This window comes from Leptonychotes weddellii, chromosome 6 (assembly GCF_054177405.1).
Source record: "Leptonychotes weddellii isolate Sample4059 chromosome 6, ASM5417740v2, whole genome shotgun sequence".
Classification (NCBI taxonomy): domain Eukaryota; kingdom Metazoa; phylum Chordata; class Mammalia; order Carnivora; family Phocidae; genus Leptonychotes; species Leptonychotes weddellii.
The window spans coordinates 36371319-36396677 of NC_138374.1; the positions used below are offsets into that span (position 1 = coordinate 36371319).

Here is a 25359-nt window from a genome sequence, read left to right on the forward strand (position 1 = left end):
ATCAAGTCTTCAGTGCCTCTGGTTCCTCATTCCTCACACAGAGATAATCGCACCTAGCTCCCAGTGATGTTGCTGCGAGTACTAAGTGCATTCCTGCAAGTGCCTCACCTGGTTTCGCCTCGAAGTAAGTGGCCAATTACTGGACGCCTTCCCCTGCAAGGCCTACAACTCTGCTGTGGGTCTTTGAGGGCTGGTCTGCAGGGACCGTGGCCCCAGCCTGAGCCCCATCTCCTGATGGAAGCTTTCAAGCTCTGGCCGGAAGCATGAGACATCTCTGCAGTGTGATCTGTCACCACCATTCATTCAGCAAACGTCTGTTAATTCCTCCTTAGTGCCAGATGCTGTGTCAAGTGCTGGGGTAGAACATTCCACAGGGCACAGACAGCACAGAGGGGCGACTGGCAAGAAGGTGCAGCCAGTGGATTCGTAGCTGAGAAGCTCTTAGGACGGAGGGTGCCTGGCACACAGCAGTGCTCCGTAACATCGTTAAATAAACGGTGTGGTCACTTACGGTGGCTGAGAACAGCCCCCGTGGAGCACACAGCTGAGCCAGGCATGGGGGCTCAGGAGGAAGCAACATGGGAACCGAGACGAGGGGAAGGAGGAGAGGCGAGAAGATGGGGCTGGGCAGAGGGAAGGGCCCAGAGGCAGCAGAGCCCCCAGCCTGGGTGGGGAACTAGAAGCAGTGTGGTCTGGCTGGGATGAGAGGCTTCGTGGGAATGACAGACGGGGCTAAAGAAGCAGGCAGGGGTCAGAGTGTGGGTCTGGGAGACCATGTGGAAGAGCCGGCTGAACGGAGCTCAACGGAACCGTGCTCCCGGCATGGGGTGGGAGGAGGGCGCTGATGTCCCTGCCAGGCTCCAGGACGCTCCATGGCAACCAGCAGCCCCCCTCTGTGTTCCTGAGGCCGGACGCCAAGCAGCAGAGGTACCTGTGCCAGGCCTTTCCGGACCTGTGGGACACAGTGGTTGGGGACAGGGCTTTGGCCCTCCACCCCTGGTCTGATCATGGCCACCAGTTTGGTTCTAACCAGACTCTGGGTTTTCTTTCTTTGCAGATGTTGGAGGAGCTCCAGTGTTAGCAACGGGCAAGTCTGCTGGGGCCGAAATCGGTAGGTGGCTGCCCAGCTTCCTCTTTGTGCAGGGCTGAGGGGGCGGGAGGGGCAGGGGTGGGGTGTGCTGGGAGCGTGGCTGGTTTCCTGCCAGTCTTCACCGAACAGGGGCAGCACTCACTTGCACATTTGCCCGAGGAGCTAACACAGTTTTACTCCAGGGGCAGGGACCTGCTTGAGAGCCTGTCTCCAAAGGGCACGGGAGTCACCAGGGCCGCCCTTATCTGCTCTCTGTAGGATGAGCGGCTCCAGCCCCCACAGCGCCCTGCACTCTGCCATGCCTCCCCCTCCTCCCTCCACCTGCACGGTCCCAGCTCCTCTCCACCTCAGGGTCTCCCCTCAGCAGGCCCGGTGCGGTCTGCAGACTGTGATCTAGAATCTTCACCCCTTTTCCTCCGGGAAGGCTCTCGGCTTCCACGCCAGCCCAGGCCAGCCCGTTACCCTGGCGTTAGGGCGAGTTCCCATCCACCCCCGCTGACTGCAGGCCTCTCAAGACGGAGTCACATCTTTTCCTTTGCCTTCCATGCTCACCACAGAGTAGGCAGCCAATTAACACGTGCTCGATAAATGAATTAACGCAAAGGCAAGTGAGGTAGGGCTAGGGGAGGCCGGAGAAGGGAGCCATCAGCTGCTGGGGAATGACTCCCACGGCTGAAGAGAGCCTGATGGGGTTCCAGGAGGAGGGGATGGGGGGTGGGTGAGGGGCGGGGGGAGGATGTGGCCCTGGGCTTCAGCCAATTGGAATGTGGAGTTTTCGGGTGACTTTGGACTTCACCCCGAATGTGAAGGGAGCTGTAGATGAAAGACCTTTGCAGGCTGGTGCCTGATGGATACCCATGGGTCAATTCCTCCCTGCCCTGCAGACATCAAGTACGCCATCATCGGGATGGCTCTGGGCGTCGCCATATCGGCTATCTTCCTGGTCTTGAAGATCTGCATGATCAGGAAACATTTGTTTGATATCAACTCCTCAGACTTGAGAAGCACAAACCCAGGCTTCAACGGTAAGGGAGCAGCGACCTCCGGCCCGGATCTGCCCCGCCCAGACCAGGATCGGTCCCGGCAGCCTGAGGCCCCGGGAGCCCCTCCAAAACTTGGCTAGAGAAAGACTGACAGACTGGGTTGAAAAGAAACGCAGTGACCTCTCTGTATCTCTGTCCATCTCTCCCCTTCCCCACTTGTCTCTCTCTCTCTACTTTTCGATTTCTAAGAATCAGATTTCTTGGAGAAAGGGTGGGGGAATGGAGGTGAGCAGGCTTCGGACAGAAATGTCTATTTCCGTATCCAAAAATGTGACCAGATAAAATGGATCCCAGGAGGTGATGAGGCTGGGAGGGTGGCGGACGTGCTGCTGAGTTTTTTTTTTTTCCATAAACTGGGCAGGTCCTACTCGGAGCCGTGCTGTGTCCTCTTGGTCCAAACAGGGCTGGGCTGATGTGAACCCTGGCGTGGTTCTCAGTGTCCTTGTGGCACCTGCCGGGAAACTCAACCCACAGACCCAGCAGTCAGTTTGTGAGTTTTGATAGCAAAATACAGCACTGATTCGCATCCCCTTTCTCTCAAGATGGGACTTGCAAAAATCATTCCCAGTCCTGTCAGCCTGCTTAATGGGATCATCATGCAGTTTTCCAGGACATTTTCCAGAGGATGAGGAGGAAGAAGCCTCACTGTGTCTCTGGAAAATGTGATTATTGTCCGCGAAGATATGCAGAAGGGGGAGTCTGGGCTGGGGGAGGAACCACAGCCCTCCAGGGCTTCCTGGGATGCCAGCATGCTCCACTGCACGAGGGGTTTAACTGGTCATAGGTGTTTATTTGCCATTATTTTTGTATCCCTATGATTAGGAAGGGAGAAGAAACAGCCTCTTCATCACATAGTGGGAGATGTGCTAGATCCCTTTAGACCAAGAGGGTCCGGGAGCAGCAAGCGAAGGGGGTGATGAGGAGTGATGGGGGTAGGAAGGCTCCAGGGAAGGTTCAGTTAAGTGCCCAGCTAAGGGGGGCTCAGTGATGGGACCTGGATAGAGAAGCTCCAACAGAGCCAAAGGAGAAGGATGAAGAGCACTCAGCCCAAGACCACCATTCTCAGCGGCCCCAACCCAGGGAGCCTTTCGGAGCTGCCCGAGTCAGCTTGGCTCTGCCTCGCTCCTGCTTGCCTGACACTGAGTGAGCCGTGCCACTGATCACAGTGTCCCCTTCCTAATGCCCTGCTTTCTCTCTTTAGACACCATCACACTAAAGAAGAGAGTCCCAAGGTAAGGTCACTATCGTGGTAAGTGCGGGGTATCATTTTCCCTCCTGTTTTATTCATTGTGCTTCTTTGCCTGTCATCCTAGCTCTTCTCTCCACTCCAAAATGCTTCCTAGGAGACTAGACTGCACCCCATGCCCCCTTTTCCCTTCTTTGCTTCAGTGGGCAGAAGTCATGAGAGTGCAGGGCCACAAGGTACAGTAGCCAAAGGGGGCTTGAGCTTGCCTCTGCGTACTCTCAGTTACATTCTGCCCCACCTCCCACACAGAACCCCTCAGTACATTCCCCCCAGAACTCAGAATGAGGTCCCTAGCCCTTGCCATGACCTACTTGGGAAGCCCATATGGCCTGCTCCAGGTTACTTGGCTTCCCTGCTGCCATGAGCCACACTGCTCTTCTGCACAGAGACTGTATGTCCTCTGAGGACAGCCCTGCCTCAGGACCTTTGCACTTGCTGTTTTCTGTTACATGGAATGCTCTTCTCCCAGATACCTGTAAACTTTGCCCTTCATTTCCTTCGTATCTCTGCTTCAAGGCCACCATTTCATTTTGGATGGCCTGTTTAAAATAGAAACCCCTTCCCCTGATCATTATCTTGCCCTCACCTACCTTTATTTTTCTTCATATTACTTTCCCTTCACTGACATTATGTGATATATTTCTTCATCTATTTCTTTTGATGGTTTTCCCCCTGAAGTGTAAGGTTCTTGAGGGTGGGGTCTTTCTCTTCATCTTTGTGGCTCTGGCATTTAGCACCATGCCTGGAACAGAGCGGGTACTTGTATATGTGTTGAATGAATGAATGAATGGGCGTTCAGGCATGGGCTAGGTGCTGAGGAATAAGGGAAGACAGGCTCCCTTTCCATCTGCAGGGGACACAGGCACATCCTGGGTGCTCGTTGCAGGGTGTTGGGGCAGGGGGGTGTTGTGACACAGCTAAGTATACGTTGCCTTGTGCCTGGGGGATGCAGAGGGGTCCAGCTGGGAAGCAGGACGTCTAGGGGTGCAGGCAGCCCTGGGATTGCATACGGAGGGATGAGAAGAAGTTTCCCTGGGGGAAGCAAGAGAAGTGTACACAGGCAGAAGGCACGCCGAGGTGTGTCAGTGTGCACACCCAGGGAACAAATGTTCCGTGTGACAGGAGCCAATGCTTCACACGAAGATCTGCAGAGAAAAGGTTGGAGAGAGGGGTGGTTTCACTCAGGGTCTTACATGCTAAGTGAAGGAGTCTGCACCCTATCCTGAAACTTCTGCTCAATCCCTGATGGATTCTAGGCAGGAGAGGGATGGAAGAGCGTTTCCGCTGTAGTGGCATGGGGGGGGGCGGGGAGGGCGCTGGGGACAGAGACACCTGCTGGGAAGCCCTTTGAGGGCTTCAGACCTGCTGCAAAGCCCTGCTGGGCAAGGATCGGAGCGATACTGAGGCGGTGGGCACTGAGCGAAGGTGCAGCCACCAAGACGGAAGAATCCAGAACAGTACAGAGTTTGTGGGGGTGGAGAGGCCCCAGGGGGGTGGTGCCCTTGGGAAGTAGGTGGTGGAACAGGTTTGGGCAATGGACTTGGGGGCTGAGATGGGGACTCCTTTTTTAAACACAGTGAACCTGAGGCTTCTGGAGACTTCCTGTAGAGGGGGTGCTCAAGAAGGGCTGGCATGCAGACAGAGGTCTGGGCTGGGTGGGGTGGTGGGTTTTAGAGGGGACCTGGGCTCCCCTCCGGTTCTTCCCCAGAGCCTGGCGCTCAGTAAGTGCTATGGCGTGTGTATGGGAGGAGGGGTGGATGTGAGAGGGAAGAGAGAGACGGATGTGTGGCACGCTGTCGTCAGGGTGATGGCCTGGGGCTGAACTGGAAACAGATTTTCTTGAGAAGTTCACTTTCCTGAGGATCTCCCCTCCTTCAGATATTCTGGTTTCCGGGCCCTTACTGAAGAGTGTTTCATCAGCTCTGCCTGCAAGCATTGCCCCTCTTCTTCTCTGACTCTCACTGTCTCTCTCTGTTCCATCCTCCCCAATCCCCACCCAGCCCACGCTGTTTGGCCCCCCCACAAAGGGCTTGGACAGGGTTGGGGGGCGGGAGAGGAGTGTGACCATTTTCCTTATCATCCAAACCAGGACTTTGGGAGAGTGAAGAGGCATTGCTAATAACCGTGTTAGGATCTAGGTGTAAACCTGGATAGTTCTAGGAAAACTGGAGCATGCGGCCAGCCTGGGGTTAGTGGGGTCATGAGACAGTGCTCTCCAGGCCCCTCTGTGGCCACACAGTTCTCCTCTTGCTGGCAATGTCACCTCCTCTGTACCTGGGGTTCTCGTGCAGGGGAGGGTTGGGTGACCCGTCCCAGGGAGCTTTTGGAAACGTGTCATGGAATTGGGGGCATTTACAGGCGGGGGACCACAACACCATGTGTCACCCACACTGGCTAAGTTGTCCCATTCGTCTTTATAGAAGAAACATGCTAAACATGCTAAACAGCTCTCAAGTGCCACCAAATCCATGAGACCACTTACAGGGGAAAGTCGAATTCCAAGTTGCTGGCTCCTACTGGCCCTCTCTTTCCCAGCCCTGCGGGGCCTTCTCGCCCGGGGAGCTCTGTCTCCTGGCAGCCCTTGGGGCATTGGCATGGCGCTAGGTTCCACTGAGGCTGCAGCTGGGTCCCCTTGCCAGGAGGACACCCAGGGGCAGCCCTCCTACTGCTCTGGGCTGGGCGCTGACTCAGGCTCTCCCACTATAGAATCTAGGCAGCCTGACCTTCATCAGGGGTTCAAACAGGGCTTTGGGCAGACGGGGCTATGGGAGGCCATGGACTGAGTCTGGTAGGATGAGAAGGATTAACTCCTGATGTGCAGGAAGAGGGGACCTGGACATGAATAGATGAACCCCAGACCTAGAGCCTGCATTGCCTTTTGGGGGTCCAACTGGTCTCTGTGGTGGGCAGTACAAGATGGGAGTCAGTTCTGCGTAGATGGGGGATGTCTGTGATGGTGGACTCTACCCACCGCATGGCCTCCGGGGCCCTCTGCTGGGTGGCTACAGACTTTTGCGGCAGGCTGTGGCCCTCTGTCACCAATCAGTGGTCGTAGTGATCTCACCACCTGGGCGTGGGCTGGGCATGCTCCCTTGGCCAAACCACCCCCACACATGGAAGGGCACTTGGAGTTAGGGTACTTTGCCTTGGAAACTCCAGTGCCCCCCAGACGTCTCTGCAGACACTGTGTCAGGGCTATCTTAGTCATGGAATTCAAAGAAAAGGAAGCGTTCCCAAATCCTAATTTCCAATCCCGTGCATGTGTTTTGGGGGGTGGGGGGGACGGAGAGGCTGTGATGGTTTGTCGCAAGTGACTGACACACGTGTGTGTGTGTGTGTGTGTGTGCGCGCGGGTGGAGATGCCGCTGTGTGCAATACAACCGACCACTTTAAAAGCATTGTTGAAGCAACGGTCGCTGCGGATTTATGTTCCCATGTATAAGCATGTCAGAACACGTCCCGATTTTGTGTGCGTTTGGAAGTTCTGAATTCTTTTGAAACATCAGAACCAGAGGAGGCAATTTCCATCGTCCATCCGGATGGGGTGGCTGCGCAGGTCACTCACAGAAGACCATGGTGGGAAAGTGAAGTCCCAGAAAGGGAACACGGGCAGGGTGCAGGTGGCTGGAGGGAGGGAAGGGAGAGATGCAGGGCAGGGGTGCGGGGGGCAGCTGGGTGAGAGCCCTCCTGCCCACACCCCCCCCCCTGCATTTAGCCCCCCACCACATGTGGGGAGCTGTTCTTGGCACAGATCACACCAGAGCTCCTCCGCAAACAGGGATTGTTGAAGAGAAGGGAGGCACACTTCAAGTTTCCAAAAGTAACACTAGATGGAGTCAGGCTGAGTCAGGAAGAAGTTAGACCCGAAAGGAAAATTTAAGGACAGGCAAGCCATTCTCCTGGAGCAAAACCTCGCATGTGCTTTTTGTCACGTAGGAATGATTTAATGAACATCCGATTCTCCTGTTTTGCAGGTCAAACCTCAGTTTCTCCAAAAGGTGAGTTGTGAGAGCGATCACTGGTTCTGAAAGGGAGAAAGGCGGTGGCTGTCCCCAGGCGGCCACCATGCAGGACGGGAGGGGATTGCTAACCACGAGCCACGACTCCTCGTGCCTTGGCTGGGAAACCAGGAGTCCACATCTTCTTCTTCTTTCTTTCTTTTTTTTTTCCCTCCAGAAAGTCTTAATTTAGTGGTACTTCAGGATGATTTAAAATGAAGCCGTGGGACCTTTGCCTGATTAGAGCTGAGAAAATGGGATTTTAGAAACAGGATAGTTAACTTTCTTCTTTTGTCAAATTTCTCCCTAAAGGTCAATCAAACCATGAACTCTCCAACTTAGTCCACGTGACTACAAAAAAAAATTCCAAAACTTTGCATCCTCAAGCTATCGATTTGGCTGAAGTGTCTGTTTCCCCTGTTGCTTTCGGGTCTCGCAGTGGACGAGGTCTGAGCGTGCGGGATTGGTCACGGGTCATGCTCCCTAGGCCCACTTGCCTGCGCCTCATGCATTGCCCACGTGCTCTCACCTTCCTTCTTTTTGAAAACTCTTCAAATCCACCAGAGTTGAAAGAACAGTGCAAGAAAAACATACACATCTTTCACCTAGATTCCCAAGTTAATATTTCCCTCCATTTGCTTTATTCTGTATACATGCAGTTTTTTCTGATCTACTTAAAAATTAGTAGGAATATCACCCCTAAGTTAGTAGAGATATTTCACCCCTAATTATGTAACCAAGTGTCTCCTGCATAATCACTATATGATGACCACACCTAAGAAAATGACCAATATTTCAGGAATGTCATTTATTACACAGCCCATATTCAAATCTCTCTGATTGTTTCAAAAGTATCTTTATAGCTTCAGTCTTCCAAACCCAGATCCATGGTATTTGATTTTTGTCTCTGTTTCGTCTCTTTTTGTGTTGGACAACTTCTCTGCTTTCTTTCCCTGCGGCATTATCAATTTTGAAGTACTTTTGTATGATGTCCCGTCTTCAGGACTGGTCTGATTGTTTCCTCCTGAGTAGATGCCGATTGAGACTTTTGTCAAGAACACCACGGAGGTGACACTGCGTGTCTGACACTGTACTGTGTCAGGAAGTGCATGACGCCAGGCTCTGTCACTGTGGGTGATGCTGCCTTTGATCACTTTTTTAAAAAATTTTATTTATTTGTCAGAAAGAGAGAGTGAGCACAAGCAGGGAGAGCGGCAGGCAGAGAAGAAGCAGGCTCCCCGCTGAGCAAGAAGCCCGAGGCGGGGCTCCATCCCAGGACCCTGAGATCATGACCTGAGCCGAAAGCAGATGCTTAACCGACTGAGCCACCCAGGTGTCCCTGCCTTTGATCACTTGAATAAAGAAGTGACTGCTAGATCTCTGTGTCAGGGAGACAAATTTTCCTCTTTGTAATTAGTCAGTAATCTGAAGGGTGATACTTTGAGACCACGTGAACATCCTGACTCCCCAGTGATTCTTCACCCAATGATTTTATATCTGTTCATGATCCATGTTTGATTCAGTTATTGCATTGGGGGGGTTACAAAACACTGAATTTCTAACTCTAGCATCCCTTCTGCATTTAATAGCTGGTATTCTTCTGGATAAAAAGACCTTTTCCTTCCCCCTTTTCTTTCTTATTTGTTGAATATCATTACTGTGGACTTCAACATATTATATAATTCATTGCCATCATGGATCTTTGTGATGCTCAAATTGTCCCCAGTTTGTCCAGTACCAGTCACTTCTTGGTAGCTTTTTTTTTTCCTAAAGATTTTATTTATTTATTTATTTGAGAGAGAGAGAGAGCACATGAGAGGGAGGAGGGTCAGAGGGACCAGCAGACTCCCCGCTGAGCAGGGAGCCCGATGAGGAACTTGATCCCGGGACTCCAGGATCATGACCCGAGCCGAAGGCAGTCGCTTAACCAACTGAGCCACCCAGGCGCCCACTTCTTGGTAGCTTTTGAGCATTTCCTAGATTTCTGGGGGTTTTTTTGTTTTTTTTTTCCCCACACAGCACAGTATCCCAGGCTCACCTTGTACTATCCCTGCTCATACCTGGAATCACCCATGTACCCTTTAGATCCCTGGTTTTTCTTTTTTCTTTTTTTATGTGGAATAGCTTTTAGAAGCCAAGATGTGGGCACAATGTGTGCTCATGGCTTCTGAGACATCATTGCTTCTAGGCCCTCTCAGTGGGCAGAGTCAGGAAATGTGTATTTAAATCACAAACTTGGGCGCCTGGGTGGCTCAGTTGATTAAGCGACTGCCTTCGGCTCAGGTCATGATCCTGGAGTCCCGGGATCGAGTGCCGCATCGGGCTCCCTGCTCAGCAGGGCTGACCCTCCCCCCTCTCATGCTCTCTCTAGCTCATTCTCTCTCAAATAAATGAATAAAATCTTTAAAAAATAAATAAATAAATAAATAAATAAATAAATAAATAAATCACAAACTCAATACCATAAGGTTCTACTTAAGCTTCCCCCACTGGGTATTTCTGTTTTGCTTCCTCCAAAGTGAAAACCCTGTTCCATATAAATATTTTTACCCTTTTGCTCTATCCTCTAGTAGTACCCACAATACTGCCACAATCACAGCACTCTACAACTACAAACCTGCTTAGTAACTTGAAGATTTCTTTGCAGTTCTTTTTCTTCTTAGAATTTAGCCCTCTGTGTGTATCAAGTATTATATTCCAATTGAACTAATTATTTTCTCTGTGTGGTTATGCTATCAATTTGATATAGGGTTTGTTTCCATGTGTATGCTATTTTAATGTTTCCTTTCTTATTTCTTTTACTTTAATTCTATTTTCTTGAGTTTGTAAAACATGTATATGGTTCAAAGATAAAAAATATGTAAACAGGGCGCCTGGGTGGCTCAGTTGGTTGGGCAACTGCCTTCGGCTCGGGTCATAATCCTGGAGTCCCTGGATCGAGTCCCGCATCGGGCTCCCTGCTCAGCAGGGAGTCTGCTTCTCCCTCTGACCCTCCCCCCTCTCATGTGCTCTCTCTCATTCTTTCTCTCAAATAAATAAATAAAATCTTTAAAAAAAAAATATGTAAACAGGCAAACTCAGAGAAGTCTCACTCCCATACCTGTCTACTCTATCCTGTCCCCACCCACTGCATGGAGGTAACTGTTTTCAAGAGTCTCTGCTTTATCTTCCCATATTCCTTTTAAAATATATATTTAATTAAAATTATATATATATAATTTCCATAAAATTAAAAAATATTTATATACGTACATATATATATATTTTTCTAGTTCTTGTAAGGCTTTATTTTTTATTTGGATCTCTGATCCATTTAATATTTATTGTGGTATGTAGAATGCAATTTTGTCTTTTTCCCAATTTTATCTTTTTCCCAAATGGCAATCTATTTCAGTATCATTATTGAAAATATTATTTTCCCCAGTTTTATTTGCAATCTTTATTGTGTTCTAAATTTCCATGTGTACTTGGACTATTCCTAGACTTTATATTATTTTCCATGGTATTTGTGAATATTCATGTGTTAGTACCATGCTCTTACTCGTGCGTGCTTCATGGTTCGCTCCACTATCTGGCGCACTCCTACTGTGCTTTCTATTCAGGGACACGTTCTTGCTATTCTCTTCTAGCTATTCTTGCACATTTGTGTTTCCATATGAACTTCAGAACCAACTCCAGAATCTACCCATGGAAAAAACACCTTTGTATTTTTGTTGGGGTTGCATTACGTTCATGTATGAGGCTCAAGACGATTGACTTCTTTATGATGTTAAGCAGTCCTTCCTGGAAAGGTGAATTTTTTTTGCAAGTCTGTGTTTATGTGTCTGAAGAGAGTTTTTGGCTTTTACCTTATGGGTTTTTCACATTTCTTGTTAAGTTTATTCCTAAATATTTTTATGATTTTGTTGCTTTTATGAATGGAGTTTCCCATTATGTCTCCTACTTGGTCATTGATTGCTTATGGATTATTTTTGTATGTTAATGTTATCGTGACAGCCATACTGAATGCTTTAATTGTATGTGTGTTCTTCTGGATTTCCTTGAGTTTTCATAATATTATGTCATCTGCCAAATTGTAGATCTCCTTTCCCAGTTCTTATGCCTCTGTTTTCTCCTCTGTGATTGCATTGGCTAAAACCACCAGTATTAAATAATAGTGGAAACAGTGCAGATACAGTCTCCAAAAGTCTTCTTCTTTTTCTCTTAATCCCAAGCCCGGGTCTGCAGCCTAATTCACCTGCTAGTCCAGCCAGCAGCTAATATTCCAGCCTCTGTCCTGCCTATCTTTTCTTGTATATTGTACCTGTCTGTCTAGGGGCTGGTGAAACACCTGTATGCAAAGGAATGACTGCTTCGTCAGAGAACAACTTCCTCCTTGGAGGAGCTCACAGGTGCCACTTCCTCAGCTCAGGGCCATCAGGAGTGGGAGGAGGCTGCCTTCTTGGTTTTCCCATCTTCTGGAGACATCAGTATTTCAAGAACAAATGCTGCATAGGCCCAGCCACTTTGGATCCTCTTAACAACACCTGAAAGGGCCATTTGAACTCAGAATTTGTTAAAGATGATAGAAGGGATAAAATTTCTGTTGAGCTCCTGGACCTCAAGACCATCCAACTTAAACTCTGATTTTTGGGCCTACCATATTTTAAAGGAGAAGCACAAAAATCTGACAGCCTTTAGACTCTCTTGGAATCCCTTTAGACTTCTCTGTCACCATCCTTGCTTGTTTCCAACTTGCTTATCTTCCATGTTGCCTCTGTGGCCATCAAGCTCTGTAACCCTGACCTCAATGTGTGTCCTTGGTCCTCCACACATGGGATAGGTAGGTACTGTCTCTTTTATGGCCTTTGGCTTGGCTTATCAAATTGATGCTTCACTCTGCCCCATCTTTCTATTGTTGTACTTTCTCCCATGTTAGATATCAAGACATTGAGACAGCATGCACAATCGAACGGCATAAACAAGTATGCAACATTCACTGTAAACATAAATATGCCATTCTGTTAAAATTAGGACTGTTATGAGAAGCTGCAGTGAAGTGTTGGTGTGAATTCAGTCTCTGTGCATGGAGGTGTCGGCGAGGCCTGTAGTTGAAATTGGCCACAGCAGGGTCTGTGCCCTTCTTGCAGCCTGAATATTCAGGGTCCTTGAGACATGAAGACCATGGAGTCTTCTGGTCTGGTCATGAGACTGGTCATGAGACTTCTGGTCTCATGAATGAAAGACTGACCTTCCACGGGAAGAAATGGAGGGCTGGGCCGGAGTGAGAGGAAGGGGTCTCAATGGCCTCGGAATGGCCTGCAGCTCTGCAAATGATGGAGCCAACAAAGGATTAAATGAAAAAGCCGATGGTGTACTTTACAGGGACCTACACAGATGTAAGGGATTATTGTTATGTTATAGCATTATTTTGTGGTTATTAGTACAAATGGGAATTAGGGTCTGGTTTGGTGACCTCATCTTTTCTTCTGTGATCCCAATTTTATGTAGATATAGAGATAGAGATAGATACGCTATGTGTGGACAAGTCTCACGCTCTGTAACAGCACAAGTTCAGATTTGAATGTATCAGTTTCTAGTTACATTTGCACAGGTCTGTCTACCTGGTCCCTTGTAGCATCTTCCCAGATCAGGGCAATCTCTTCAAGTACAGAAAGTGGCATTTTCCTGCAGATATGCCTTTTAACCCTGGGGAATGACTTCTTCCCTTTCTGCCACCAAAGTGGGTGAGGTTTTGTGGCTCGAGGTTTGGCAGGCAGAAAACAACCTCTCAGTTGAGCTCTATCTGAAAAACTCCCCCTTTTATCTAAAAGCCACTGGTCTTCACGTACTTTCTATGTTGCACAAGGAAATGTCTCACCTTGCTAAGATATGCTGATGAATTCCTTCATACCTACTTAATTGTGTGGCAGCATAAGCATATGCCATGATTAGTGAGAGCATAATCACTCTGTCGATAAGTCTTCCTGATGGTTCTCTTCCTTTCCAGAGGTGAACAAGTGATTGAGCTCTGAATGAGTGGCCTCTTCAGGAGAGGTTGGGCAGTCTGGACAGTTTCAGTCTCAGGGGTCATGAATTTGAGCTTCCAAAGCTGGTGATGGACCTTCACGTGGAACTCAATGCCCAGGGCACGTAAGAGATGGAATAGAGTCTACCGTGTTTCTGGCCTGAAGGAAAATATCAATCCTCTTCCACGAGAAGCTGACTGCATAGAGGGAGGCATGAGCACATTATCCAGCAGTAAGAAAAGATGGAAACCAATAAATCCACACTGTCTATCCTGGTCCTCCATGATGGCGCTGTTCATGATTCTATGATAGCATTGTGTCCATATCAGTGGAACCTACCCATAGCAAATGGCTCATGGAAATGGGGACCAAAGTCAAGACACAGCCTCCTTAGCACCACCATTTATCAACAGGTAAGCATCATTTTCTAGAACTGATGGCCTCACCATCTCCATTGCCATAAGAATCCCCCTGCGAATATTCAGGGTCCTTGAGACATGAAGACCATGGAGTCTTCTGGTCTGGTCATGAGACTGGTCATGAGACTTCTGGTCTCATGAATGAAAGACTGACCTTCCACGGGAAGAAATGGAGGGCTGGGCCGGAGTGAGAGGAAGGGGTCTCAATGGCCACGGAATGGCCTGCAGCTCTGCAAATGATGGAGCCAACAAAGGATTAAATGAAAAAGCTGATGGTGTACTTTATAGGAACCTACACAGATGTAAGGGATTATTGTTATGTTATAGCATTATTTTGTGGTTATTAGTACAAATGTGAATGGCTTTTGCCTGGAGGACATGACTAGCAGAGGCTTAGGAAACCCCCATCTTCTTATTATTGCCATCAACCTAAGGCTGTGTGGCACAAACCCCATTAACATTTCTCTCCCCCATACTATTAACCCTGTAATTCCGGGGCTGCATTATGGAATACTCTTTGCCTTTCCAGTTCAACAGAAATCCAGGTGGTTGCGTGGGCTGGTTCTCCTCCGATTGGGTTACTCTCCTTGTGTGTGATGAAAGATGAGCAATATTTCAAAACAAAGTGCTGTGTTATAAGAATTAGCCTGGATTCCCAGGGCGTCTTTTATCTGACTTGATAACAACATAGTTCATTAGCAGCCTTTGTTAGCTGATAACCTAAAGCAGTAACATGATACTCATAAGGAATTTTCTGTGTGTAAGATAGAATAAACCATCTTGTAAGGTATCTGTTAATTGATTTGCTTCTTTTAGCAGCATTTTAATTAAGACTTCTGGTTTGTGAGTGGCAGAGACACTTACAACCTGAAGGTGAATACTTCAGGATTCTCAGTAATCATTTTTCTATAGACACAGCAAAACCGTGGGGTCCTCTCCTCCATCCCACACCATGATGTATTTTCCTAGCACCATTCCTGGGCTCTGGTTCTGTTTTAGGCCCACACAAGTTTTCCTGGGTAAAGAACAGAGAAGTATGCTGAAGGCCAATGCTCTCTCCTTGGGTTATAAAGGCTGACATGCCCTGGGAGACAGCATGGGACTCTTTGTAATGGGTTCCCTTGGCTTCCACCCCAAATTTAAGCTCAGTGTCTTCCTTCTGTGGCAGTTCTCTGGAAGCTCTCTGACTCCCTTCTTGACAGCCCTTCTCCCTGGTAGCAGTTCCTGGGGTGGAGGTTCCAATGGGCAAGAGCTCTGGAAAGTGTTTGGAAGCAGCCACAAGAAGTCATTGTGTGTGAAAGTGCAATGTCATGAGTGAAAGCCATTCTGAATACCTCACACAGTGGTTTGGGAGTATGGTAGCAGAGGCCAAGGGTTAGGGGAAACCCTCCCTTCTCAGCCCGTAGGCCCTGGGGCCCCCAGAACACATGCAGGTCCCACACAGCCCACCTTGGCAGGCAGAACACCCTGCCCCAAGTGGGGGGACCAATGACACTCAGACACTAGGAGGGAGAACCATTCCTACAAGGGCGGAGCAGGCTGCCGACAGTAGCCAGCCAGCATCTACGGGCACAACTGTGGCTTGCTGCCTCCAGGACTCAGTGTCCAGAGGAGGAGAAGGTAAGACATGAAAGGGTTATCTGGCGAGACCAACAAATAAAAAATGTGCATCAATCTCTATGTCTATAAATTAAAAATATACTTACATGGAATCTATAAATTAAAATCAATACATAAAAAGCAAATGCATATGCGTATATGTATTCTTTTATGTGTGTTTTTAAGGTATACATATCATAGAATTTTAAGATATAGGGGGTTTGAATAAGTTAATAAATGATACCCTTTTTCATCATCCAAGTTTGGAAATAGCTGAGAGTAGACAAACAAGCAGATGGAGATTAAAGTATGGGAGTTACTGTGATTTTCAAATGAGTCATGACATGCCAGTATCACTCTGGGGTCTTTGCCCCTCCAAGTAAGAGGGGAGTGTGGCTTGGGCTGGGGTGCTGGTAGCAAGGAGGCAGAGGGTGGATGTGTTGGGATGGGGATTAGAGGCGAAGACATCAAGAGTTACTGGTGGGTAGATTAGATCAAGAGGGAGGATGCAACTCCGCATCACTCATAGGATTTGGTGCTACCGATTAGGATGTGGAGGACCTGGGGAGTGCTAGCCTCAGGAAGGCTCTGCTGCTGGTCTTGGGTCTCTTGTATCAACCATTAGGGCATCGAAGTGTGGGCTACCTTTGGGGAGAGTAAACCCCATGTTCCTGCAAATGTTCAAGCTTGGGGACTGGGGTTAAAAACACACGTGTTGGAGATTGCTTCAGAATGTGCTCTGGGATCCACGAGAGAAAGCTGGGGAGGGTCAGCCTGGAGGAGTTAGTTGCAAGGCTCCTGTCGGTGAGATAGAGTGTGTATGGGGTTGCTTAGGCAGAGGGAGGCTGAGAAGAGCAGAGCCCAAAGATGCAAGCAGAAGGGGTGGTGCCTGTGACATGAAGTCTAAAAGGGGCCAGATTTGGGCTGTGCTCAGGGCCCATCCTGCTGACTGGTTCTTTTCCCTCCAAGTCATTTGTCATCATCTCAGACTTGTCAGATAAATTAATCATCCTTCAAAGGGTATGATTCTTCACATGTATGTTATCATTGGATGACAAATGAGTGGCCCATCTCTACACAAAGTGTGGGGAAGTTGCTCAGCCCTCATATATCCCAACCTCACTTACCAGCATATTTTGGGTCTGAGGGTTCATGGTTCTGGAGTTTCCACTCACTTATGATTTTCTCATCATTTGTGATCCTCTCTCTGTGCAGTTTAGGGACATAACAGAGTATGTAGGCTCTGTAACCAAATGCTGCTTTATGAGCTGGACAAATTGTTTAACTTTGTTATGCCTCAGTTTTCCCATTTGTAAAAATGGACTAATAGTTGTACTTACCTTATAGGATCTTTGTTAGCATTAAATGAGGTAACACATGTAGTAAAGCTCTTAGAACGCTGACATGTAGTCGGCACTCAGCAAACACGCTCGGTCACCTTTTACTCCATTCTAAAATTCAGAGGTGAAATTAAGGAAGTCTTCATTTTTTAGACATTCATTTCTTTATAGATATTTTTGAATAAAGTTTTATTTTAGGACAGTTTTGGGTTTTCCTTAAAGTTGTGAGGGTACTTCAGAATGTTCCCCTATGCCCCACTGCCAGCTTCTTTATTATTAATATCTTACATTAGTATGGGTTATGTGTCACAACTCATGAGCCGATTTGATTCCATTATTACCTAAAGTCCATATTTTATTTGTAGCTTCTTAGTTTTTACTCAGTATCCCTCTTCTCTACTAGGACCCCATCCAGGATGCCACATGACGTTTAGCTATCATGCCTTCTTAGGCTCATCCTGGTCGTGATGGTCTCTCGGACTTTCCTGGACAGTTCTGAAGGAGCACTGATCAGGCGTTTTGTAAACTGTTCCTCAACTGATAGTTTGATGTTTTTCTCATGAAGATAAATTTCTTTTAGGCCAATTTTAATATAAAATTGATGATTAATCATACAATAAACCAAGTGTTCACTAATGTTTACTGTCGTTCACATAAATAAAGTTAGGCAGACCGCTGATAAATCTCCCCTAAGTCTAATCTGGTAGGCTCAGTAAAAAGGAAAACTTTTCTTTATTAATAAAGCAAAGCAGGTGTTTCTAGTCAGTGTGGGGCTGCTCACGCTGGCATCACACAATTGCTGTGCCCGTTAGATCAGCCGCAGAGACCACGAGAGTACTCGGGTCCCTGTTTGGGGCAAGTGTGGATTTGACTCCACGGTCCTCTCTTATCCAAGAAAAGATAAGCCCACCTTTGCTCCTTCTGTGGACAGGCAGGAGCCCTCAGTAGTGTGGCCTGAGCTCTCCAGGGAAGTGGTTCAGAGCTGCCCATTACGTTTTCCTAGAAAAAACAAAGACCCACAAAGAAGCCTTACAATATGGTTCTGATTTTTTTGTCCTTTCCTGAGTTTAAATCAGAAGGTGATTCTTATGTACTGGCAACAAATTGTGAGTCAAACACAACCGCTGACCAAAAAGGAATTAAAACTATGTCCAAGGGGCGCCTGGGTGGCTCAGTTGGTTAAGCGACTGCCTTCGGCTCAGGTCATGATCCTGGAGTCCCGGGATCAAGTCCCGCATCGGGCTCCCTGCTTGGCAGGGAGTCTGCTTCTCCCTCTGACCCTCCTCCCTCTCATGCTCTCTGTCTCTCATTCTCTGTCTCAAATAAATAAATAAAATCTTTAAAAAAAAAAAAAAAAACTATGTCCAAGAATTACCCGCAATATGTTCTGATGGGGCATTTCCAGCAGGCAGTGAGGGCTCTGCTCTGTCCCCAGTAGACTCACTCCAAGGGGAGACGTTGTGTGACCTCAGCCATGTCACCCAGAAGGTGCTACCTACTGTTATTGTAGATGACCCTCCGCTCCATCCATCAGCCTTGTGGAGGGAGTCAGGTTGGGTTGATGACTCCTACACCCCCATGAGGTCTTGATCTGGGATCAAATTACCAAGGATTGAAATTACCCATTTTATATTTACAGACCCCAATGAAATATTTAAAAAATTTTTAAATGCTGGTCCAAAAATATTTCTTAGCTTGGAAATCTTAAAATACTTTGAAAAATAACTCTTGAGGGATTCTGAAGTTGGATATGACAGAGTAGTGTATCATTCTAACCCTCCTGCCAATAACAATGATAAATTTAGTACAAAATACAGTAAGCCAACCATTTGAAGTACTGATGAGCCACTCAAAGCAGGCATAAGCCAGAGGGAAATTGACTCTTAAAGAAGAGAAGTCAGTGAGCTCAGATTTATTTGGCTCTACCCCTGAGGACACGTCTAGTTTACATTGCACACAGGGCAATAGAGTATAAGTAGAAAGTGGCTCTCTTACTGGGCATAGAAGACAGAGAGTGGGGCTCACAGAAGTCATAGGGGCTAGAAGTTTTGGGGAACAATTCTAGAAAGAAAGCAGTTAGTGGGAGAGACCCAAAATCTGCTTTAGAATTCCCCTAAATCCTTGACTAACTTCTGAACTGGGCATGCACACAGTGAAATTTGAAGGGGTTCAATGGGAAACAACAGTGGGAAGGCTAAAAGGAGCTGAGCAGAGATTTCAGCAGTTGCCCTGCTGTTGAGAGACAGTTCGAAGTTCAAATCCTGCCAAATCAGAGGGGCGTGATGTGATGGTTCATTTCATGTGTCAACTTGGCTGGGCCACAGTGTCTAGGTATATGGGAAAACATTATTCTGGATGTTTCTGTGAGGGTGTTTTTGGATGAGATTAACATTTAAATGGATGGACTTGGAAAAAAATCAGCTTGCTCTCTGTGATGTGGGTGGGCCTCACCCAATCAGTTGAAAGTCTAAATGGAGCAAAAGAGTGTTCTCCCCTCAGCAAGAGGGTACTTTGCCAGCAGACAGCTTTCAGATCTGAACTGCAACGTTGGCTCTTCCCTGGTGTCTAGCCTGCTAGCCCACCCTGAAGATTAGGACTCACCAGCCTCCATAATTGCATGAGACAATTACAAAAAAATAAAACTCGTTATATACATATTCTTTTGGCGCTGATGTGAGAGCTTTTCTAGGGCAGATAGAAATTCTACTCCTAAAACCATAGTGTGCCTATAGCATGGCCAGCACGAAAATGGTCTGAGTAATATAGTATTATGTATAATGGTTTTATCCCTGGGTGATTGACCCTGCTGTTGGAATGGAAGCATCTTCTTCTCTGGCCATTTTGTCCAAGTTTGGCTCCAATGCCAGGCTGCCCTTGGAGAGAGTGAGAGAGAGAAGAACGGTTTCTGCCAGCCTGAGGGGGTGGCCTCGGGTGGTCTTGGCCAAGAGAGTCCCTAGGTAGAGAAGGGGACAGAGTGAACTGTGAGGTTGCTGTAGCAGGAAGGACAAAAACATGGTAGAAACAAGTTCAGGGGGCCAGGACTGGCCCAGGCCAGGGTGAGGTGGAGGGTGAGGATGGTGTGAGGGCAGCTGCAGACAGAGGCAAGAATCAGGCCGAGGGGGACCTGTGGGTATAGGGAGAGGTGGAATAAGTAGGAGGTCAAGGCGCTGCTCATTCTCTTTGGCTTGGGAGTAGCTAGCTTAGAGATGGCTATTCCTCCTATTAGGTGGAGGAGCAGATATGGGACAGGTCTTAAATCAGTATGGGGACCTCCAGGAGTGAAAGCAGGCACAGGATCCAGACACTCTCAATTCTTCATGTGGCCATGGATATGGCCTGACCCTGCAGGAATGATCAAAGTCGTAGAGGACCACGTGGAAGGTTTTGTGCACCTGAATTGTGGGGGGGGCGTCTCCCCTTGCAGTAAGTGAGGTTGAGGGGGCTGACTCCACTTCCCCAGAGACGGGGTGGGCGGAAGAGCAGGACAGCAGGGAGGGGATTTGCTCTAGAAGAGAGAGAAGATTTTCCATGGGTGAAACTTTTTGGAGAGGAAACAATGTCTAAAAACAAATTTTCAGAAGTTTTGCCATGAAAAGCCTCTGATGTCCCTATAAGGAAAGATAATGGGGTGAAAGAAATAAATGGGATTAAGAGCACACTTAGAGCACTGAGAAATATATAGAAGTGTCGAATCATTATATTGTGCACCGGAAGCTAATATAACACTGTATGTCAATTATACTTGAATTAAAAAAAGAAGAAGAAAAAAAAGAGAAGAGGGATGCTAGCCAGGATGGGCGCGGCGTGACTTCAGGTGGGCTAAAATCACCCGCTTTCAGTAGCTTCCTATGTGAGGATAGTAATGGCTCACGTGGGTGAGGGAAGGGACGGTGACGAAGGGGAGGAGGGACAGACAGAGGTGGCTCAAACCTGGAGCCTGCAGGCCGGGCTGGCCGTGCTCTCAGACCCCACCTGGGGCTGGAAGGGGACCCCTCTACTGTCTCCCCAGTTCTGAGTGGGGAGCCTGAGTCTGTGCTCTAAGAGCCATGAGGGCAAACAACCAAAGGTCGTATTTCAGGCCAAGAGAGAAAACGTCAGTGTGGTGTAACTTCTAAGCCTCAGCTGTTGTTTGTGAGATCAGTGAGGCACTTTGTCTCCCAAGGGGAAATGTCTCTTTAAATTAATGATAATTTATAATATGTACTTAGCGTTTGCCTGGCGCAATTTTAACTAAGCATTGTAAAGCTGTCTTAGCCTTTACAGGGTGGAAATGATGCCAAGCCCAAGGCTCACACCAGCTTTGTTAGGGGCTCAGGTGCTCAGGAGTGGTGGACAGTAGTGGCTGGGGGCTGGGACCGGTGTCCAGAGGGGGAGGGCCAAGGGGAGGGCCCTGCGAGGATGCGGGGGTCACTGATGACAGCCCGGCTTGCCGTGACGGGGAAAGCCTGCGCTCTGCGGACACATGTGGGCCCTGGTTCACATGTCTGCTCAGCAGCTCAGCAGCTATTTGACCTTGGGCAAGTCAGACTGGAAAACGGGAGCGGGGCGGTGGTGGTGTCTCCTCCAGGACCACCGTAAGGATTAAATGACAACATGAAATGCCCTGCTCTGTGCCTGGCACACAGATAGCAAGAGATGGCGGACTCTTTTCTGTTCTCCGACCTTGGGGCCCGAGAAGACAGAAATCTGGGTGGACCTTCTCCTCCGGGCAACTGGAACTGGCTAATTTAGGTCTCTAAGTGCCTGAAGCTCATCACACCCAACTTTCCCTGACTGTGTCTGTGTTCCAGGCCCTACTCCCTTGGGCAGCACCCCCTAACCCACCCCGTCCCCCCAGCTAGAGGTGCCCCCACCCTGCCCCCAGGCTGGCCCCGGGGAGCCTCCTACCCTGCAGGCTCTCTTTCTTGTAGCCAGGCCTGCCGGCCCAGCTGGCTTTGATCAGGCTCTCACTGAGCCACATTTCTGTCTTCATTTGTCCCTGTTTATGTTTCCTTGCAAACAAATGTCATGTCTTTCCCACGGGGCTTCTCTCTAGCCAGTTTATTTTAACCCTGTGCAGACAGGGCCAGGGTTTTGCTTTTCATCCCCAGTCCTATTTACAGCACACACTGAGCCAAATGCTGCCTCGGACCCAGAGGCTGGTGCTGTCCCCGGACCCCTGGATGGGCCCACTTGGCCTTGGTGTGGAGAATCCTAGGGATGGATGGGTAGGAGGCATGGTGCTTTGCAAAATCTTGCTTGTGGGCCTCTATTTTATTTTATTTTTATTTCATGAGTATTTAAATAAATCTAGAAGTAAGTGATTGCTTGTTTTCTTACATGTTTATTGCACAAAAATTAGAAAATAATCAAAAGGATAAGGGAACCCTCTTTCCAAAGATAAATGTTGCTCACATTTTGGCATGTGTCATTCCAGACTTTACGTGTGTGTGAGCATGTGGATATACATAGATTATGTTTTACATAATGAGTATTATATGGTATATGTTTTTACTTACTACATTGTGAACATATTATGCTGCTTTCTTCATGAATGGCATTGTATTTCTTTGTCTAGTTGTCCCATAATTTATTTAACTCAGGGGTTCTCGAACTGTGTTAGGGATCCACATCAATCACAGGGAGGTCTTATTCAAACACAGATTGCTGGCCCACACTGGAGCCGAGCCCAGGAATTTGTAGTTCTAACAAATTCCCAGGTGGAGGCTGATACAACCCAATCAGTTTAGCCCAAACTCCTTGCTTGGGACACAGGTCCCTTTGGAGTTTATGAGTGTAAATGACACTGTGGTAAAAAATGGGCTAGCAACATCTTGGGCATACCTTTCCTTAAGGATAAATCTCTAAGAGTGGGGTTGCCAAGACAGATGGTATCATAGGCTTCAAGTTGTTGCTACGTATTGCCAGAAAATTGGTTTCGTTTATTTTTCCACCAGTCTACCAGTTCTGGACTTTGTATTTATTTCTCTTCTTCCTCTTCCTCTTCCTCTTCCCTCTTTTCTAAATGAAATGTTCCTACCACATGTAGCTAATCTAGCCGAGAAAGCTAGGTTCCTGTCCCACAGGCTGTGTGAACCCAGAAAACCTTCCTTACTCATCTGAGGCTTGGTTTCTTCATCTATTAGAAGTGAAAGAATACTCTTTTGCCCCTTCCTGGGTTGCTGTGAGGATCATAAAATGATGAATGGGACTGCCCTTTCTAAATTGTGACCCATGTGCAGGTGGGGTTAGGGGGGTTCTGAACTCTTCCCTGAAGGATTAAGATACAACCTATATAACTGAGTCTATTTCTGGTTTTCATTTGTTTGTTTTTAGATTCCACATAAAGTGAAATAATATGGTATTTATCTTTTTCTGTCTGACTTTTTTCACTTAGCATAATACCTTCTAGGTCTATCTATGTTGTCCATCTTGAATGGCAAGATCTCTTTTTTATGGCTGCATAGTATTCCACTGTATATATTCCACATCTTCTTTACCCATCAATGGACACTTGGGTTGCTTTCATATCTTGGTTATTGTAAATAATGCTGTAATAGACCAGAGAACAAACGGGTGGTTTCCAAAGAGAAGGGAGTCAGGGGATTGGTGAAATAGTTGAAAGGGATTAAGAGGTACAAACTTCCAGTTACAAAATAAATAAGTTATGTGGATGAAAAATACAGCATAGGGACTATAGTCAGTAATATTGTAGTAACTTTGTATGGTGACAGACTAACTACACCAGTTGTGGTGAGCATTGTATAATGTATATAACTGTTGAATCATTATGTTGCACACCTGAAAATATTTTATGTCAACTATATTTCAATAAACAATTAATTAAAAAAATATATAGCCTGTAGTGTGGAACGTTCTGGAAAGTTAGAGTGATCAGGGGAAAGTTGCCTAATGGGCTTGTCTTCACAGCCCAAACTGTGGGTTCCACCAGTTGCCAACAGGAGCCCCCAGTGGTACGATGGTAAATGATCAACAACCCACTCGATGACGGGTGGGGGGTGGTGTAGGAGGCAAGGCCTTGATTTTAGCCTTCGCCAATTACCACCAAGTAACTACTTCCTCCACGCCCTCCTACAAGCTGCCAATGTGTCATAAAATTTAGTAAAATAATTAGGAATTAATGAATTTTAAGAATTTATTACTTTTGTGTTTAATGTAATTTATCTAACCGTCAGTTTACAGTTTAATTTTGATAAGGATTGTATTTAACAACTCGCTTGCAAAAAGTTCTTGAAAGATTTAACGATTGGCTCTCGCTAGCCAGAACTGGGTGGTCTTGGCACATCATTGGATGCCCATCTTGTCCATGAACTCGTTAAAAATACAAGTCACTTTTTCAACTTTATGCAGGAATAATGCGTGGTTATGCCAACTTCATCTTGTACATTCGACTGAGGGCGACACACTGGCAATCTGAATTATTTTGGTTTTGACATTTATATATAGACGCGTCCAGCATTAGTTAGGTGTTGCAAGGACTGAGATTTGGGGTCCCACTAAGACATCTCTCCAGCTCTCATGCAGTGCAGTCAAGCTCCTCCCCCCATCCCTGCATCTGTCTCGTGCAGAGAGAAAGCGGCAATTTGGGGGAAGCATGCTTTGTTTCCAGAACCTCATCAGTGAGGTCTTGAGAGATCAATTTTCAATTGCTGCTATTCTTGCCTTTTAATTATCTTAGTTGGGCTTTATTGTGATCAATTTAATTTGTTGTGGGTTGGGTGTTGAGTCCTACAGTGCACCTCTCCTTATCACATTACTAACGTTTGCGACCTGCAATTTTCTAATAAGCCCACTTGCATTTGTGTATACTTTGTGGCTCAAATATGAGTCCTCATACCTCTTTCACTATATAACAAAATTTTTTTGGCCTCTACAGTGATATTTCAACATCTGTAATGTACCACAGCCTGTGAATCTATGCTATGTAATAGCCTATCACGCATTGTAGCCAGTGAAATCATAATACATTTGGTGGGTTATCTTCAAGTTTTGGGGGATTATTTTAAAACTATAAATCAAAATTTAAATAATATGCAGATGCTTGTAGTCTTCTCCTATAAGTAATAAATAATTCATATGTGTTCGCCTCTGATCTTTACCAGAGTTGTTGAATTTCTGGCAGCCGGTGGAGGGGGGGAGCTTGGGATGGCTTCTGAGGAGAGTTGTCTTTTCCTTGTGAAGTGAACCAAGCGAAGCTGACATCCTTCTCACTAACACTGGAAAGGCTTCTCTCCCCCCACCCAGGAGTGGGTGCCCACAGTGCCCATGATGCTGGCTGGTTCTGGTGACAGGGGGTCAGATGTGAGGTGCATGTCTCCAGCCACCATCTGTCCATTCCCCTTGCACTGTGAGGGTGCTGGAGCCCAGTTCTGTCCCCCTGAAGCCAATTCCCCTGACCGCGAGCTCCTCCCATTTCACCAGCCTGAGAATGATGATCACATGGAGCAAAGGGGGACCTAAGAACCAGACCTTTCTACGTGAGCAAAGCCAGATGGGATCCCGGGAATGCAAAGTGTGGCTCAATATTTTGAAAGTCCAGAAAGATAACACATCACATTAATAGAATGAAGGGAAAATGCCCCATAGAATCATGTCAATTGACGCAGAAAAAGCATT

General features: G+C 47.2%; 1 protein-coding gene across 1 annotated transcript in view; it reads left to right on the forward strand.

Moving 5' to 3' along the window:
* Window positions 1-14594, forward strand: part of TMEM273 (transmembrane protein 273) — an 82532-nt gene extending 67938 nt beyond the window's left edge. Inside the window, exons 2-6 of the mRNA XM_081823083.1 lie at window positions 1058-1111; window positions 1975-2115; window positions 3335-3365; window positions 7354-7377; window positions 13367-14594. Coding sequence (XP_081679209.1) covers window positions 1058-1111; window positions 1975-2115; window positions 3335-3365; window positions 7354-7377; window positions 13367-13391 — 275 coding nt within the window. The 3' untranslated portion in view covers window positions 13392-14594. The remainder of the gene's footprint in view (window positions 1-1057; window positions 1112-1974; window positions 2116-3334; window positions 3366-7353; window positions 7378-13366) is intronic.
* The last annotated feature ends 10765 nt before the right edge of the window (window positions 14595-25359 follow it).